Here is a 20,170-nt window from a genome sequence, read left to right on the forward strand (position 1 = left end):
TCTTCAAAATATTGTACCCCAATTTATATCAATAGACAGCTGGATGGCTAGATGGCCAGATGGCCAGCTGGCTAAGAACTAGAACAAAAAACTGGAAAAAAACTTTCTCTTCACATATTACCTTTTCTCCACCCAAGTCTCTGAAGTGTTCCCAGGATTCCATTTGAATATAAGCCATATTTTTGGCATACAGATTAAAAATCAACATCACCATGTATGAGATAATGTATGTGAAAAGAACTATACCTATAAAATAACTATTAAGAGCTATGTAAAAGTAAGACATTTTCATTACACATTTTAATAACCATGGTTTCAATACTCTGAACATAAGAAAATACTTAAGGAACTACTTCCTCAAGTGCCTTCTTTAAAAAAAATAAAATTGGCACTTTTTCTCTCTATTGAAAGGTGGTTCTCATTTCCCTTTTTCCGATTTATGGGTTAGGATAAAAACACAAGTTGACATTTCTAACATAAAATGTTTCCTTTATCCTCTTCTTAAAAAAGGTTACTATAAATGGAGTCATAGGGACAATATCATTTGATATTTACTGATCTAATTTTATGCAATTAGAATTAAAATAATTGTTAATAAATGGAATAAATGTGTCCTCAAATATCTACAATATATTTAAAATAAAGTTGAATTTTAAAAATAAAATATTCTAATGGAATTAGTCTTGCTAACTGCTCTTGTTCATTCAAAACACTTGCTAGAGTTCAGACAAACATATAACATTGTTTTCTTTGGTTGCAGTACTTTATAAATGGTTTTATTTTACCATTTACCAAACCTCTTTTGTTGAGTTATTCAAACTAACTTCTGCCAAGAACACTAGGAATTTGGTGATAGTGCTTCTTTTTGGAGAAAAACAACCCCTTTCCTCAGAAAATTGAAAATGTTTATCTTGGCACTAAAACCTTGTATTGAGCCTTCTGGAAAGTATTTTAAATTGTTGTTTTTAACCTAGACTCTGTGACTGAAACAGGAAAAGGTTCCGTAGCTCTGCACCAAAATACATATTTATAGGGTTGATTTTCTTTCTACACCAAAAATACTAGTTTGATGGCAGCAGTTTTCAAAGTATAATATCCTAGGACCATGCCTAACATTGGGCATTATCACTATATTCAAGACAATTTGTTTTTTAAACCTCAAAAACTTCTGATGTCTAAGAAATGCTAAATGTTGATCAAATATGCTATAAGTGCTATATTGGGAAGGACTGTTTCACTTAACTACCTGGTCTGTTAGGAATTTTCACACACAAAAAAAATTTATTTGATACTGTTCTTTCCTCCTGGGCATGCCAACAAAAGATATGTTTCTAAGTTTTTACCTTTTTTTTTTACATTTCTCCCACTAGGTATGCTTTATCTTCAGATTAGACAACATAAAGAGAAATCCTTGAACTTTTTGCAATACTGTCATAATAATGTGTCTGAATGCAAGTAAGAAATCTTTGGAAATTGATGAAATGAAAGAGTCATTGTTCTTAACTCCCCTACCACAACCCTAAATTGCTAGAATATACAAAAGGGACTACAGGAGTTGTAAGGTGTATTTGAAAGTATATTAAAAATGGTAGGTCATACAATTTCACAAAGACCCCCAGATAGCTGCAACGATTTTTCAGTCGCTAATAACTGACACAGAATACTATGCACTCCATCATGAATACGTCCTTCCCACCTTAAAAACTTCATCCATTTTTTTCCTTCTAACAGCTTCTCTGTCCTTTACAAGAAAAATTACAGCACCATCATCATTTTATATTTGCATATAACATTTTTCATAGTTAAAGGAAGTTCCAATTATATCATTGTGCTTATCAAGTATTTATTAGAATGTTCTGACAGGAAATTAGTTGTTTAAACATTCTGCTATGGTTGAATTGCCTTATTTAGGTTAAACAAAAACAGATAAAGATATCTACAAAATATATCTTACTAAAATCCATAACTGTCTTTGTCAATCAAGTTCAAATTTTAATTTTAAAAGCCTAGGATTGAATTCTGCCTACATCCAGAAAAATCAAGAAAGAGTCTATTCAAATGAGTGTAATAAGAGTGAAACAAATAGGAATTACTGGTATTACAGAAAATGACGATAATGAAGGAGTGGGCTCTTCCTAATCAAAAATACAACTCCCATACTGTTGTGTTTGTATGACAATGACAGGCCCCATTTTTACTGGCATTAAAATTCTGAGCCATCCTAACACTCCCCCACATTCCTCAGTCTCAGTACCAATGAAAAATGCAACTCTGACATAATGGACTAACTTAATATTTTACAGACAGTGATTAGTATGCTAGCTTCTGTTCATAAAAGACTTAAATTAAGCCTTACCATCACTTTTTTTCTCATTTAAATTTAAAATGTTGATTGTTTTATAAGGTAAGAGAAGAATATCTAAAATCAGGTCTACAAAAAACAGAAATTCACCTTAAGATCTGAGGACTATTAATTTACATATTCAGCTTTCTAAGATGAACTTATAAGCATAATATGAAAAATCACATCTTCCTTCTCTCTCTTTCTCTATTCACTAAGGAGCAGTGACTTATCTCTAACCACTCTAGAAAATAAAACAAAGCAAACAAAAATTCATGTCACTTGTGGGGCATAATAATTTAGATAACACTTAGTTACATGGTTGATTTAAAAATTACAAAGGAAGAGTATTTTTTTCTATTAAAATAAATAGGTATAACAGAACATACCTGAAAAAGAACATGTACATGGCAGCTGTGATGCAGAATAAAAGGACCTATAACAAGGAGAAAATACGTTACTTACAAAAGAACACTGACATCATCATTTGTGTGTCTTAGAAAGCAAAATACCCACTATTAAATCTTGTAACTGAAACAATTAAAAGATGTACGAAGCTAGTCATACACATATCACATTCTCTACCTTTCAAATAAGTCATATCAAGGCAATAATAAGTCTGTATATTTACACACACATAAATAAATAAAATTATAAACATTATACAATATGTATGTATGTATATATATATAAAACACTATATATATACATATATATATATGTATACAGGCTGAGTAGAGGGTAACAGGTTTCAAAAAGGAATAGCCAATTTTAAAAATTATATCTAAGAATTCCTCAAGAAGCAAGTCACCTAAGAACAGAGACAATGGCTTTTAAATAGTGAAGTCAGCAGAAAAATCATAAAGCTTATTAACTATTATATCAAGATGACCAGACTTTTAAAATATAAAACACTGTCCAGTTGTCAACCAATTATAATCAATAAGAAAAGCTCCTAAAAATATAATCATCCTGTATGGGCTATAGACTCCCTATAAAAAAATAAATTCTTCTAAAAGCAAGCATCAGAACACACAATAAATCTGGATTAAAGAAGCTCCCCTAGAACACGTCATACAAAACACAAAGTATATTACTGAGATGTGTATGGAAAGAATCCAAACCCAAGTCCTGACCAAAAGCTTAGTTATGCCAACAAAGTGGATCTCTGTAAAATTGTTTTAAATCAGTAAAACGGAAGTTGTAAATTGTGTTCTTATGTTAACAATAAGAGTGTAAATTAAACACAAGGATTGTCAATGGCCTCACATCACAGACAAATGACAAATGAACAATCTTCAACTATTAAAGACCGACCACAAGGAACCACGAAAACAAAAATTTTACAAAATAGTGTTTAGCTATTTCCAACACAATTTCTAGTTGACTTAAGGAAAGTATAATAGTTTTGCTATTACAAATTGAGCTTGATAAGCATTGGCTTAAGATAAGCATTATAAATACAATCTGAATGACTTAGAAATATATAAATCTACCAACCCAAAAGAGGATGGGCATCACACGCCCTGGCTTCAAACTATATTTCAAAGCTGTAGTAATCAAAACAGTATGGTATTAGCATATAAACAGAATAGAGAATGATACAGAATAAAAGAGCCCAGAAATAAACCCATGCATACACAGTCAATTGATTTATGATAAAGGAGCCATGAATATACAATGGGGACAGAACAGTCTCTTCAAAAAATGGTACTGGGAAAACAGGATGGCCACATGCAGAAGAATGAAATTGGACCACTATCTTACAGCACACACAGAAAATTAACTCAAAATGAATTAAAGACTTGAATGTAAGGCCTGAAACCATAAAACTCCTAGAAGAAAACACAGTTGGTAAGCATAGGTCATGGTGATTTTTTTAAAAATCTGACACCAAAAGCAAAAGCAACAAAAGCAAAAATAAAGTATGATATCAAATTAAAAAGCTCTACACAGCAAAGAAAACCATCAACAAGATGAAAAGGCAACCTACTGAATGGGAGAAAATAATTACAAATGACATATCGGATAAGGGGTTAATATCTAAAATATATAAATAACTCATACAACTCAACAGCAAAAGAACAAACATTCTGATTTTAAAATGAGCAGAAGATCTAAATTCTTCCGAAGAAGACATATGATGGCCAACAGGTTTATGAAAAGATGCTCAGCATCAGCGAAATGCAAATTAAAACCACAATGAGGCTTCCCTGGTGGCACAGTGGTTGAGAGTCTGCCTGCCGATGCAGGGGACGCAGGTTCGTGCCCCAGTCCGGGAAGATCCCACATGCCACAGAGTGGCTGGGCCCGTGACCCATGGCCGCTGAGCCTGCACGTCCAGAGCCTGTGCTCCGCAATGGGAGAGGCCAAAACAGTGAGAGGCCCGCGTACCACCAAAAAAAAAAAACCACAATGAAATACCACCTCACACTTGTTAGAATGGCTATTACCAAAGAGACTAGAAATAACAAGTGTTGGTGAGGATATGGAGAAAAGGGAACCCTTGTGCACTGTTGGTGGGAATGTAACTTGGTGCAGCCACTATGGAAAACAGTATGGAGGCTCCTCAAAAAAGTAAAAATAGAACTACCATATGATCCAGCAATTCCACTTCTGAGTATTTATCCAAAGAATACAATGAAAACACTAACTCAAAAAGATAAACATGAAACATTATTTACAGTAGCCAAGATATGGAAACAACCTAAGTGTCCATCAATGGATGAATGAATAAATAAATTGTGGTGCACAAAGAGAGAGAGAGAAAGAGAAAGAAGGGAATATTATTCAGCCATAAAAAAGAGTGAAATCTTGCCATTTGCAACAACATGGATGAACCTCGAGGGTACTAAACTGACTTATTTTATTCAGTCAGAGAAAGACAAATACCATACGATTTCTCTGATATATGGAATGTGAAGAAGAAGGAAGAAGAGAGAAGGGATAAGGAAGAAAGAAGGAAGAAGGAGAAAAAGAAACCAAACTCACAGATACAGAGAACAGAATAGGGGTTGCAGGAGGCAGTGGAGTGGTGGATAGGAGAAATGGGGGAGCTGCATTTTTTTTTTAGTTTAAATAAATTGAATTTTTAAAAAAAGGATGGGTATCAATTACTATAAAACAAATGCTACTTTATTAATTTCTTATATAAAATATATAAAATCTTTCTTTATATACAAAGTATATAAAATCTACTAGGGACTTCCCTCGTGGAGCAGTGGTTAAGAATCCACCTGCCAATGCAGGGGACATGGGTTCAATCCCTGGTCCAGGAAGACCCCACGTGCTGTGGAGCAGCTAAGCCCATGAGCCACAACTACTGAGCCTGCGCTCTAGAGCCCATGAGCCACAACTACGGAAGCCCAAGTGCCACAACTACTGAAGCCCGCATGCCTAGAGCCCATGCTCCCAAGAGAAGCCACCACAATGAGAAGCCCATGCACTGCAATGAAGAGTAGCCCCTGCTCGCCACAACTAGAGAAAGCCCACGTGCAGCAACAAAGACCCAATGCAACCATAAATTAAAAAATATATTTATTTTTAAAAATCTAATAAACATGCACACTCTCTCCTCCTCTCCTCTCTCCTTCTTTTCCTCTCCCATTCTCTCGTACCTTCAAAAATATCCTATCCATGATGCATAAGGTTCATATCACTATTTTTGAAAATGTAACTTAAAGCATAAGGAATAATTTTCAATTATTGACTAATCAATTGTAAAGTCCAAGTGAGTTTGTTTACTGGCTATAATCTGCCAGCCAATGCTCCAGATCACAAAACTCAGTTTTTATTTCCCTCTCCTTGTAACCCCTTTGGGCAATGCCAACCTTCCCAATTTTTCAATGTTTCATTCTTTCCCTGCACTAGTCATTATTCCCCTCACAGACTCCATTCACAAACCTCTCTAGAAGTGTCCCAAAAATCTTTCCCACACTCTCTACTTTCTCCAAAGAAAACTTCCAAAGTCTCTTTCCCTCAAAATGTTGCTATGCTCTATCCTCATATGCTAAACCTATCTGTGCTCATATTAAACTAACGATTATCTTTACAAATAATATATTTGAAACTGGGAAAGAGCATGTTTAAAAACTTAAGCTCTAGAATAAGGCAAATACAGGTTTGAATCTAATTTTATGTGACTTCTGATGCTTTATATAATTTCCCTAAGCCTTAGATCCCTTATCTCTAAAGTGAGTATATCACCTCACTTTGAATTGTTGGGAAGATTAAATGAGATGATGCTGCAAAGTGTCAGGCATTCAGCAGATTGTTTTTATTTTGTTTTGTTATTCATGGAAGTTATCTAGTTATAAAATCCTCATCCAGAGACAGAAGCTTGGAAAAAAGTTTGTTTTTAAACAGGTAGACCTTTTGAAATCTCTCAAATTACCAATACTTGGAGCTCACCTCTTTTATAGAGCAGAGGTTTAAGATATGAAAATCTGTGCAAACAGGGGGAAACATGTAAGGGATATTAAAGTACAATTGATCAACTCATTCAAGAAATATTTACTGAACACATACTATGTGCCAGGCACTATTCTAAAACTTACAACAGTATACAAAATGGACAAAGTCCTTGCCCTCCTGGAACTTATCTTCTAGTGAGGTAAGAGAAGGTATTGAAATAGTATGTCAGACAGTGATGAGGTTTGGAGCAAAACAAAGCAGGATAAGGAAATAAAATGCAGGCAAGTAGGGGTGGTTGTTTTATACAAAGTGATCAAGGAAGCACAGACTTGTTAGTAGAGACACTGAGGAGATGAGGGATAAACAAGAGGACCATACCAACAGAACCAATGGAAAATTTTTGAATTTTATTCAGAAAGATGGTCAGTATTATGTCAAAGATGCTAAAGAAAGGATTTCATTTTTAGTAACATACAGTTTTCAAAGTTTTTAAAATTAATTGTGCTAATTTCTTAAACATTGTAACTTCAACAGAGTGCTTTTCCAAATAAATGTAAATCTGCAATTAAATAATGCAGAAGATTTTCTCTGTGTTTTAAGTTATAGAATTTTAGAGGTAAAAGGACCTTCAAATAATATATTTTTTCATATTAGGAAACTTAGATCCTTAGAAGGTGAGTGATATATCCATGTTCTACCCTGCTAGTTGTATCTTGCATTTCCTCTATTAAACAAATATTGGTCAAATGTTTACTTGTGTACCTGCTCCATAAAGAAGATATTTAAATACAATTCTAACCCTTAAGGAACTTACAGAATACTGCTCCACAGTCTAATTCTGTAGCTACTCTTTATATGTGTGGCTACTTAAAAATTTGTATAGCTTTATTGAGGTATAATTAACATATTTAATGTATACAATTTTGTTAGTTTTGACATAGGTATATATCTGTAAAATCATCAGCATAATCAAGATAATGAACATATCATTATAACATATAGCATTCCCATATTATTTTAATACTTGTAGAATCTGTAGTGATGTCACCTCTCTCATTCCCAATACTGGCCATTTGTATCCTATTTTCTCGATTAGTCTGAGTATAGATTTATTAACTGTATTGATTTTATCAAAAATGAGCTTTTGTTTAATTGATTTTCTCTATTTTTCTGTTTTCTACCTCGCTGATTTCAATTTAATCTTTACTAATTCCTTTTTTCTGTTTGCTTTGGTTTTTTTTTCCTAGTTTCTTAAAGGTAGGAATTTACACCATTGGTTTAAGATTTTTTTTCTTTTTCGATATAGATGTACGATGTTATAAATTTCCCCCTAGATCTTCTGTATGTGTGTCCTAATTTTAATAAGTTGGGAATTAATTTTTGTTCCATTCAAAATACTTTCTAGTTTTTGATTTTGCTCCTTTCTATGATCCATGACTTAATTAGAAGTGTGTTATTTGGCTTCCAAATACTTGGGGATTTTCAGCTATCTTTCTGTTGTTACTGACTTATTTATTCTATTATGGTCAGAAAATACTTTTTATACATGACTTGATTATTTCCAGATTTATCAAAACTTACTTTATGTCCCAGAATATGTTCCATATGTTTGGTAAATAGCCCATGTACATTTTTTTTTTTAATGTGAATTCAACTGTTGCTGGGCAGAGGGTCAAGCTGCTTGACAGTGTTGTTCCAATCTTCTAAATCTTTATTGATTTGTCTACTTGTTCAATCAATTATTGAGAGAAGCTATCAAAATATCCTGCTGTATTTATGGAGGTATCTCCACAATCTCTCCTCACAGCTCTATCAGTTTTTCCTTGGCGTATTTTGAAGCTCTGCTACTAGGGACATAAATATTTAGAATTACATCTTCCTTACCAAGATGAAACTACCTTCTTTATATCTGATGATAGTCTTTAATCTGAAATCTATTTTATCTCTGACAGTAACTTCTGATTACTGTTAGTTTTCCATTCTTTTACTTTTAACTGATTTGGTATTTATATTTGAAGTTCACTGCCTGTAGGCATCATATTGTTGTTTCTTGCTTTTGTATCATATCTGAAAATCTCCACCTCTTCATTTGGCATAGTTAGATTGTTTACATTTAATGTGATTATTGGTAAGTTCAGAATTAAATCTATCATCTTGCTATTTATTTTTCTATAGTTTCTTGGGTTTTTTTTCTTCCTTTCTGCCTGTTTTGAATCAACTCATTTTTTTTAATGATTCCATCTTCTCTCCATTGTTGGCTTCTTTGTTTAAAGGGTTTATAGTAAACATCTTTAAATTGATACAGTCTCCACTCAAGTGATATTATACCATTAAACATACAATATGGACTGTTACAATAGTATACTTCCATTTCTCCCCCAACCCAACTTCTGTGCTATTGTTGTCACCTAGTATACTTTTATTTATATTATGAAACCACTATATTTTAAACATTTTTTCTTAAAAATGTATGTCTAAAACAGTTTTGACCTTTGTTTTGAAAGCTATTTTTGCTGGGTATCAATTTCTAGGTTGATGGATCATTTTATTTCAGTATTTGGCTCAATGAGTACCACTTCAAATGTCTTCTTACAATTTGATTATGAGAAACCTTGGAGTACTCTTCTTCATGTTTCTTTTAAAAGGGTTTCATTAAGTTTCTTGGATCTGTGCATTTATAATTTCCATCAAATTTGAAACTTTTTCAACCATAATTACATCAAATGTATTTTCTTCCCTCTCCTCTTCCCCTTTGGGAACTCCAATTAATATATAGTAGGCCACCTGAAGTTGTCCCACAATTCACTAATGCTCTCTTTATTTTGTAAAAAATATTCTCTTTATTCTGTGTGCTTCATTTTGGATCATTTCTATTATTAGGTCTTCAAGTTCACTAATATTTTCTTCTGTAATGTATATGTCATTAATACCACCCAGTACATTTTCCATCTTACACACTGTAATTATCATCATTAGAAGTTTGATTTGGATTTTTTTCCCCATTTTCCATATCTCTGACTCCTTTGAAACTATGGAATTCACTTGTAACAACGCTTTTTTAATGTCCTGGCCTGCTAATTCTAACAGCTTTGTCAGTTTTGATTTGGTTTTAACTGACTGATTATCTCCCCATTATGGGTCAAATTTTCTTGTTTCTTATTGCATGCCTGGTAATTTTTATTGGATATCAGACATTCTGAATTTTACCTTGATGGATGCTGGATATTTTTGTATGCCCATAAATCTTGAGTTTTGCTCTGGGTCACAGTTATTTAGAAACAGTCTGATCCTTTAAGGACTTGCTTTTAAGATATTTTAGGAGGGAGTGAAGTAGTGCTCAACTTAGGGCTAATTATTCTCCACTGCTGAGATAAGACCCTTATGTGTTACTCTCCCCAATGCCACATGAATCTTGAGATTTTCCAGTCTGGCTGATAGGAACAGACACTATTCCTGCTGCTGCTTGAGTGCCAGCACTCAATTAAGCACCTCTAATCCTTTCAGGTCATTCTTTCTTTGACCTGGGGTATCTTCCTCATGTGTATGCCCTAATCAGTAAACAGCTGAATGCTTTCCTCTCTAGTCTTCGGTGGACTCCATCCAGCATGGTCTCCCCTCTCACTCTCCACTTCGTTTCTTCAACTCAGAAAGTCCTCTAGACTTTGCATGAATGTCTGCTCTTTGATCCAAGCCTGGAAATTTTCTCAAGGCAGTAAGCTAGCATAATGATAGACTCATTTCATTTGTTTCCCATTCTCAGGGATCTCTGCCCTTCAGTGCCTAATTCCAGGATTGTAAAACCATTGTTTCATATGTTTTGCCCATATTTTGGCTGTTTCAGTTGCAAAGGTAAGGATTACCTTTATTATGTCATGGCCAGAAGCAGAATGTGATTATTTAAATTTAAATTAATTTTTAAAAATAATATTAAATTCAGTTCCTCATCCACACTAGCCATATTTCATGTAATCAGCAGCCATATGTGGTAGTGGATACAATAATGGACAAGCAGATATAGAACATCTCCATAATTGCAAAAGGTTCTATTGGACCTGTCTGGCCAGTAAATGACATTTCACTGTGCATTGTGGCAATGTTATTACACTTATATTCTAACTTTAGCTGTAAAGTATACATCTGAACACATCTATTTTTATGTCTAAAGCAACACATAAAATAATCATACCACAGTTTACTCATTCGTGGAAACAATACAATGTTATCTATTACATATATTGTAAGCATTAAATGACATAACATACATAAAGCCTAATAGAGTGACTAGTACATCACAGATGCTCAAGAAATGGTAACTACTGACAAAAAATAATTTCTCTGTAATTCCCTCCCATTTCACAACCATTGCACAATATACTTAAACAGGATAAGTAATTTTGAAATTGCTATTTTCACTTTGATTTTTAATTTTTTTTAATTCAAAAAAAGTAATGAAGGGCATGGTACAACATGAATGAACTTCAGAAGCACTAAGTGAAGGAAGCTAGTTACAAAAGACCACATGTTGTATGATACCATTTATCTGAGATTCTAGAATAGACAAATCTCCTTACAGAAAGTAGAATGATGGATGTCTAGAGCTAGAGGAGTGAGGGGTAATAGGGAGTTTGCTCATGGTATAAGGTTTCTTCAGGGGGCAGTGAAAATGTTCCAAAATTAGACTGTATGGATATGTGCACAATTTTGTAAATACACTAAAAACCCATGGAATTGACATTTTGAACTGGTAAATTTTAGAGCATGTAAATTACTTCTCAAAAACACTTAAAGGGCTTTCCTTGGTGGCACAGTGGTTGAGAGTCCGCCTGCTGATGCAGGGGACACGGGTTTGTGCCCCGGTCCGGGAGGATCCCACATGCCGCGGAGCGGCTGGGCCCGTGAGCCATGGCCGCTGGGCCTGCACGTCCGGAGCCTGTGCTCCTCAACGGGAGAGGCCACAACAGTGAGAGGCCCGCGTACCGCCAAAAAAAAAAAAAAGAAAAAAAAAAAAAAACACTTAAAACTGGCTTTTTACAAATTAATACATGTACATGATAGAAACAAAAATTCAAAGTGAATGATAAAAATACAACGAAAGGAAATTTCCCTTCTATCCAGATCTCTGGTATTCTGTCTGTATAGAACTCTGTACCTGTGTGCGTACATTTGTACAAAGATACATGCCAAATAAAGACATTGCTTTACACTTTTCTTTTAAATTTTACACACACACACACACACACACACACACGTTTATTTAAACAGTCTATGAATAGAGTGGATGCTACATATATTGAATACCAAAGTATACTTTGTTAACTTGCATACCTATATCTCTGGAGGTAAATTCTTAAAACTGAATTCTCTGTATCAAGGGATAGGTGCATCTTTAATTTTGATACACTCCCATCAATAGTATATCAAAGTAGCCATATCCTTACATGAGCTGTTTCCCTATATCCACAAAAACTATGTTTTATCAAACTGTTTTATCCTTGCCAATGTGGTGGATGAAAGAAATGATATATTATAGCTGCATTCTTCTTATGAGTGAAATTGAGCCCCACAGGTTTATAAACTTTTTGTTTGTTTTTTGGTCAGTTGGTTTAACCACATTTTTTGGATCTATTTTTGGATTGTGAATCTTTTAGAAACCATTCTTATTTTTTGAAACTGAGTATACTTATGTGAAAACATAGAATTAATTTCATTATTATCTATTTGCACCAAGAATATGGGTGGTTAAATAAAAGTAATCATGTAATGGAAATCTCATAATGTACTAAACCAAAAGAACATTTTAAGCTGAGTGTACAGAAAGTATAACAAATAATGAGAAAGTAAAGTTCATTCAGCTGAAAAATACTGTTTTCTCTGGAATGAGTTTTCAGGAAGTGATAGATTTACAATACACGGATTCCTGTTAGAGAGCTTACAAAACTTTCAGGGAAAAACTGTACTATGTTGTCATCACTATGTCATGCAGAATTATATGAAAACTATCCCTGTCAATGCTCTAACAAAGAAACAATATCACCATATATGAATACTTTAAAAACCTAAAAATAACCAGAAATATAAAAAATGTGACTACAACCTGGTAAAGAAGGCTGTTTTTACCATCTAAGCCTCAAAATGGTTAAAACACATATCCTGAAGTCATTTTAAAGTCTACTAGAGATCTAAACAGATGGTGCATTTAACTACTTCCTACAACAGAAATCTTCTGCTTTTCTTTAACAAACTCAATTAAATGTTCTTTAACCCCGCTCAGTGCCTTTGACCACTCCTGCTTGAATGTGTCCAAAGATAATGATGCTCTTTGCTGCCTGGCCTTCATTACTCATCAAGTCTGTTTCCTCCCCATATTCACTGAGCCCCCTTCCTTCCATTATGCAAATAAATACTGAAATCTTGTCTCTGTTTTCTGGAAAAGAAGCAATAGATTTCTCTCCTTGCCCCATGTGTACTTCATTCATATTTTAGCCATCTATCCATCCACCCATTCATAAAAAGTTATCTGGTATCTATGTGTTACTAACACTGTGTGCCTGAGCAAAGTCAAAAGGAAAGAGATACAGAGGTAAATAAGCTCCAGACTATCAAGAGACCACATGATCTTCAAGCAGAACAGAACAAACAAGGAACCACAAGTTCTTACCTTTGTTTATAAATTTATTTCAGTACTTGCTATATTGCCAGTGTGCTAGGGTAACAAAACTAGATAATATTGATTCTTGTTGCCCTTATGAGGTCTAGCAGAAATGCAGGCATATTAACAAATCATCCCAATACAACATGCTAGGACAGAATATTTACACCTCACCCTACAAGAGGTAGTCACCAAAACATCTAATTATATTATTATTTTAATTACTCAGTATATATTTAGGCAAAGCTTTTTTGGTTGCCTGAATACCTTTATGTCTCCACCAGAAGTTACTTAGAACACAAAGTTCCCAAGAGCAATCTCTATTTCATCTAATTCCATACGTGGACAGATTCTTGATATACTATATAAGGCTTTTGATAATAATGTTAATTTCTATTTATAGCAACCATCGTTCAAAAAACTAAATTGTACTCCCATTCATATACTTTGTAAAGGCTGAACTTTAGACTCTATAAGCATTTTTGACTTTTCTGAAAACACAGACCATTACGTGGCCTCTTGGGGAAGTCATTCTCACTGCACCATTAAGTGTTATCACAATTTGCAATGTATATATTTTGCTTTGAACACACAACAGATCATTATCATAATATTAATTTGCTTTTAAAAATGCATCGTTTTTGAGCAGTGGGATTCTTAAGTTAAATGACTATGCATTGTTTTATAATTTTTTAAAATCCTTATACAATTCTAATCTCACATAATATACAGTACATCTTTATAATCTGTCCCTTTGTTTTGGATTAGCAGTTTTGCTTACTGAGTTGTTTTTTTTTTAAGTTTCCCTTCCTTGACAAAACAAATACGGGAAAAGTACAAAACACCTTATGGGGAATTTAGGGCCACAAACACCAGACTATAAGTAAGGAAGAAGTCTGAGGTCTCCAGATTAAGACTATAAACTTGATCAAGTCACTTCCATTCTTTGAGCCTTAAGCTTGTTATCTTTAAGAGAAGTTAGATTAATCCCTAGGATCCTTCAGAACTCTAAAATTCTGTGATTCCATGAGTCAACTTTTTTCAGTGTACAACAAAATTATTTCAAAGCAAACTGTCACTAATATATAATGAGACAAATCTCAAGAGTATATGTATAAGAGCAGAAACTAACACACCATTGTAAAGCAATTATACTCCAATAAAGATGTTAAAAAAAGAAAAAAAAATATCTTGTGTGATACATATATTTGCAATATTTGTGTTAAATTTTAATCTATATACATTACTAATAAACATGCTGAAATTTTTAAAAAAGAGTATATGTATATACTCTCATATGTATAAGCAAATGAGAGCATTTTCTCTGACTGAATTGAATGTGGGGAATTATATTAAATACGCCAACAACTTGGTCCTCGTCTCTTCCTTGCACTGCTCACCGTTCTTGATTTATACCTTCAAGGTCAGCAAACAAAGTCTGGCAACATATTAACCTTGAAATTTTCCAGTTATAGAAACAGCTATGTTAGATAGTGGCTGGGAAGTACAGCTTATATGATGTCCTGTCCTTTTATGGTAAGTAGGTAAGCTGTATTTTGTCTTCCATAAAAGTGAAAGGATTTAAAGTATATAACTACAGAAAATTTCAGTATGTAGTAACTAATATAACCTGTAAATTACATTCCTTATTACAACACAATTCTAATTCTGCTGGCAAATTTTTTAAAAAATCACAGCTTTAAATTACAACTCACTATTTAAAGCACTACAGATAAGGGTTTACACATGAAAAGAAATCAGTCTTTATTAAAAATTTAAAGGAAAATTTAATGGTCAAGTGAAAATCACCATGTGAATTCATTCATGGAACAAAATACCCACTGAAGTATATTCTCTGAACTGGAACTATAAAAACCAGCTAGACATTACCACCAAACACCCACAGCACTTTATTGACATCCCTCTTATTATCATGTAAAGGAAATGCAGTTATTGGAAGTAAAGGTTGTCCAATGACTTATATTTAAAAGTTATCGAGACAAGCAGCTGCTTCTTTTCTTTCCCATACTCATCTCTCTATATTATGGTCAATTAGTTGGTCTTTTTTTTTTTTTTTTTTACATTGTTCCTACTCTGACAGAGTTTATTGTCTGGAATGAGACAGACCCTGAATTAATTCAGTGTGATTTAGAATAATGAGAGCTATAAGATAGTAGGATCCAGTATTCGTTGGAACAATAAAGGAGAAATTTTCCTAAACAAGTCCTAAACAAGAGTTAAATAGTACATTTTCATTCATTCTTTAAATCATTATTTTACAGCAAAACCTCATTAAGGCAATGCTGTTTTATTCTAAATAGCATAATTCAAAGAAAAATTATACTCCTTAGTCAACTAAATGCAACATTGTTAGCTAACAAATAGATGCAATAATCCAAACCACCTCCCCTCCCATTCATCCTTCTTCTCCCCTTATGCCATCCCATACCTTTGTCCTTAAAGTTTGGAATGAGGTTTTAGTCTGAACACAGATAAAATAAACACATTTTGGTTTCACATTGGAAAATATGCTTTTCGTAACTCTGAGTTATAAGATTTTCTATCATTCATTTTTCTCCCTTATCTTCAGGGAAATTCTCATTTCTCCCTCCCTCTCTCTATTTCTCTTTCTCTCTCCCCCTCTCTTTCTCTCTCCCCCTCTCTTTCTCTCTCCCCCTCTCTTTCTCTCTCCCCCTCTCTTTCTCTCTCTCTTTCTCAAGCTCTTACAATGTCATTAACATCCATTTACACTGACGATAAATAAAAGGCATCTTCAGGGATGAGGATACACTGATATATCTTCAAAGTTTACGACTTTTCTCCTAGTATTTGATCTTCATAATGTGCACTTTCTGCTATGATCCAGTTAATCTTAAACACGATACCGGGCATGTAGACTGTTTGGTTTTAATTTGCTAGGTTATAGCTAGTGGTATTTTCTCCTTCAGTATTGCTCTACACCCATAAATTGCCGCCAACCGTGGCAGGTCCTCAAAGTGCAGCAACAATCGACGAGAGGGGGTAGGTAGGGAACTGAACGCACCAAGGTATGGGATCAGAAGGGCACAAGCAACTGATGGTTGCAAGGCAAGTTTAATAACAAAGCATAGCCATCTATATCCCCCTAAAGCAGGGAATTTGCTTAGTCACCATCTTATTGGCATCAGCTGGTTAATTGGCTTCTCGGCTTAGTCACGCCTTATTGGCATCAGCTGGTTGATTGGCGTCTCAGCTTCTCCCTCAAAGGCACCAATTTCCCCTCCAGGGTTGCTTTTCCTAGCTTTAGGGAACAACCAGGGACTCCCAGTAACTGAGCAGGTCCCTGGAGCGATTTGGCTAAAGGCCACCTCCTTTTTTACGTTCATACCATAAAGTCCAGGATGCATACCAAGGAGAGTACAATCGGGCCCTGAGGCTTATGAGGGTCTTAATGGCGCCTTCCTCAGAGGGCAATGCTCGCCACATTTCCCCCTCTTTTATTTTTTAAAGCTTGATAATGCAATTTCAACCCGTACACCTCCTGACGAAGAGCACCGAGACGGCCAACAATAAAGCGTAATAAACAAGGTAAGGCAATTAACATCAACAATACACATGACCCCACGGTAATCAATCCTGTGAGTCCATTTTGAAACCAATGCATTGGGTTTAACCATTGAAGCTGATCCAAGAGTCCTTGAATTAATTGTTGGGGCCCGTCTTCTTGTAGATGAGCTTCTTGAATTGCTTGTATTTCCGCATTAAGTTTTTGTATGTCCAAACTAATGTGTCCATCAGTCCATACACTTACAAAGTGCAGTTTTACTTTGTTCCAATCCCAGTCAGTTTCATTATAAGCGTGTTGAGTCACACAAATCCAAGTATATTTAGCATGGCAAATCAAACGCATTTTCAATTTTAAAGCCATAATTTGGTCTCCTAAACCTATGAGAGCATTTTTTAACTCATCAACCTCAGTTTTTAGATGAGTATCAATATGACTTTGTAATGCTAATGCAATACTGGTATTTTTAGACAATTGATTAACATAATGTGCTTGTTGTACAGTTTTACTTAATGCTAAACTGGCAGTAGTGGCTGTGGCTGTTAAAGCGGCTAAGGCTAATATGCTACATATTAATATTCCAATGAATCGTTTAGGTCTTTTTAAAGCTTCAGATAATTCTAGCCAAGCTTGCATGCTAGTACTATGATACCATGGTTCAGAAATATTTACAGGCAGCATTACATAGGAAGGTTGTTTTAACATCATAACAGAAAATTCCTTTCATAGGCAGAATGCAAGTACTAAAAATACAATTCTGGCAAGTTATAGTATATCCTAAGGAACCAGAAGTAAACTCAATCTGTAAATCTCCTATTAGCAAGGCATATGAGGGTGTAACACAAGTAATAACCGGTTGATAAGAATAAGACAATGCAAACTTCCCAAAATCCCAATGCTTATAAAAAACCAAACTATTATTAGTAACAGAAACTGAAGAAATTAAAATGGTACCATTATTATAATTTAAGGTGCACCAGATTTGAGAATTCAAAATCAGATTGGGGAAAATCAGAAGGAAAAGAGGAGGGAAACGTCAAACTTGTAACAGCTTTAACTACCTTTAAACTATGGCCGGCCAGTAAAGTCCCTTGTCCTCCTACATATACTTCAACACAAAAATAGTATCTTTGACTTTGCAGCTTCTATTAGAGCTCCACTTTCAGCTTTATGATTAGACCCATCTTTGTTGCTGTAATTACCAGTCTCATTCTTTCCATTTTTGTTATTGTTGCCCTGTGAAATCATTTTTTCTAGAACAGCAAGAAGATGTAAAGCTTTCTCAGCTTGGTAGGTTAATATATACAGGTCTACGAACAAAAAACACACTGCTTGGGCAAATTTTTCTTCAAAAGGTTCTATGAACTGATAAAGTTTTTCACCAATGGATATGGCTTCTGTATACTGTCGGACATGATGCAGGATGACTGCTTGATTGTAATACAACATACTGTTTTCAACATCATCTAATCCATCCATTTCTTCAACAGCCGAGTGCATCTGATTCTTCAATTGGTTAAGTGTCTGTCTTAAACTATCTGTTGTTATCTGGTTACTTTTGAAAAACTCAGCTACTGCAGTATTCAAAATTATTTTATAATCGTCTTTGTTTATATCTTGTAGGCAGGCAAGATGTTGCAGACAGACATCATAATTTACAGCTGTGAAAGCCTGGAAAGCACTGGTGGACAACTCCTTCTCTTGATCAGTGATCTCAGGTAGGTTCTTGGATACTTTTTGTCCCATATTTTTTTTACTTCTGACTATTGCCCCGAGTTACTATCAACTTTACTATGTGGCCACACTTTCACTCTTCACTCCGGGGATTCACCTACCAAGATTCAGATGTCCCTCTTATCAAGTCCCTTTTCGGGCGCCACTTGCCGCCAGCCGCGGCGGGTCCTCAAAGTGCAGCAACAATCGATGAGAGGGGGTAGGGAACTGAACGCACCAAGGTATGGGATCAGAAGGGCACAAGCAACTGATGGTTGCAAGGCCTAGTTGGTCATTAAAGGTCATTAAAAATGCAAATCAAAACAAACAAAGGAAATAAATATGTAAAGGAAAAGCGAGTAGCCAAAAAGAAACCATAGGAGAGTTTAAAGTCAAAGGTAAATCAAAAATATGAAAAGGGCCAGAGAACATAGAGAAAGAGGAAAGTTAGAGGATTAAACTAGATAATGAACTACCATTGACTAACACTGCCAGGCACTGTATATTTTAAAAAATATTACCGCTAAGCGTATAATAGCTCTTCAACGTAGGTTTTTAATCACTTCCACTTTAAAGATGAGGCAATTGGACTCAGAAGGTAAGTTACTCACTTAAAAATCACAAAATATTTAAGTGGCTGAACTAAGACTCAGAGCTAGGACTACCTGATTTCAAATTCAAGGCTTTCAATTATATCCCTCTGCCTCTAGAAAATTTTTACTAATGTTGATTTAGTAGCTACTGTGTTTCCAAGGTAGGGATAATCCCCATAATGCTTCCTATACATATACATATATATATATATTTTTTTAAATAAGTGTCATTTTAAAAAAAGAAAGGAGTGAGGCTAAATCTTTCAGAGTTCAGTATAATAACTAAAATAATAGTGTAACGATAATATCAACTGCTGCTGTTACTGAATGCTCACTATATGTCACATGCTGTATTCAGTGCTTGACATACATCACTTTACATGATCCTCAAAATAGCCTTGTAATGTAGGGGTTATTATCCCCACTTCAGAGAAGAGGTTTAGAGAGACACAGACAATAATGGGATTGAGCCAGGTTTGGCAACCAGCTGTGATTCCAAAGCCCATGAGCTGTCATGGATTTCTCTCAAAGATTTCTTTAAAAACTCCCATTAAAGAATTACAGCTTTAACAAATTTCATTCAACTTAATCATGATAAAATAGTAGATAAAATAGTGGGTTAAGATATAGTCTCTGAAATGCAAATCAAAACTACAATGAGGTATCACCTCACATTGGTCAGAATGGCCATCACTTAAAAGTCTACAAATAATAAATGCTGGAGAAGGTGTGGAGAAAAAAGAACCCTCCTACACTGTTGGTGGGAATGTAAATTGGTAGGGCCACTATGGAAAACAGCATGGGGGTTCCTTAAAAAACTAAAAATAGAGTTGCCATATGATCCAGCAATCCCACTCCTGGGCATATATCTAGAGAACACTATAATTCGAAAAGACACAGGCACCCCAATATTCACT

The 20,170-nt window shown here is 34.6% G+C and overlaps 1 protein-coding gene across 4 annotated transcripts in view; it reads right to left on the bottom strand.

The window, feature by feature from the left end:
* The window catches only part of TMEM135 (transmembrane protein 135), a 261,388-nt gene that overhangs the window by 71,033 nt on the left and 170,185 nt on the right, over positions 1-20,170 (bottom strand). For all 4 annotated transcript variants that reach the window (XM_067038309.1, XM_059068511.2, XM_067038311.1 and 1 more), the window contains exon 6: positions 2,731-2,777. In XM_067038309.1, coding sequence (XP_066894410.1) covers positions 2,731-2,777 — 47 coding nt within the window. The remainder of the gene's footprint in view (positions 1-2,730; positions 2,778-20,170) is intronic.

Source organism: Kogia breviceps, chromosome 7, assembly GCF_026419965.1.
Source record: "Kogia breviceps isolate mKogBre1 chromosome 7, mKogBre1 haplotype 1, whole genome shotgun sequence".
In the NCBI taxonomy this organism is placed as follows: Eukaryota; Metazoa; Chordata; class Mammalia; order Artiodactyla; family Physeteridae; genus Kogia; species Kogia breviceps.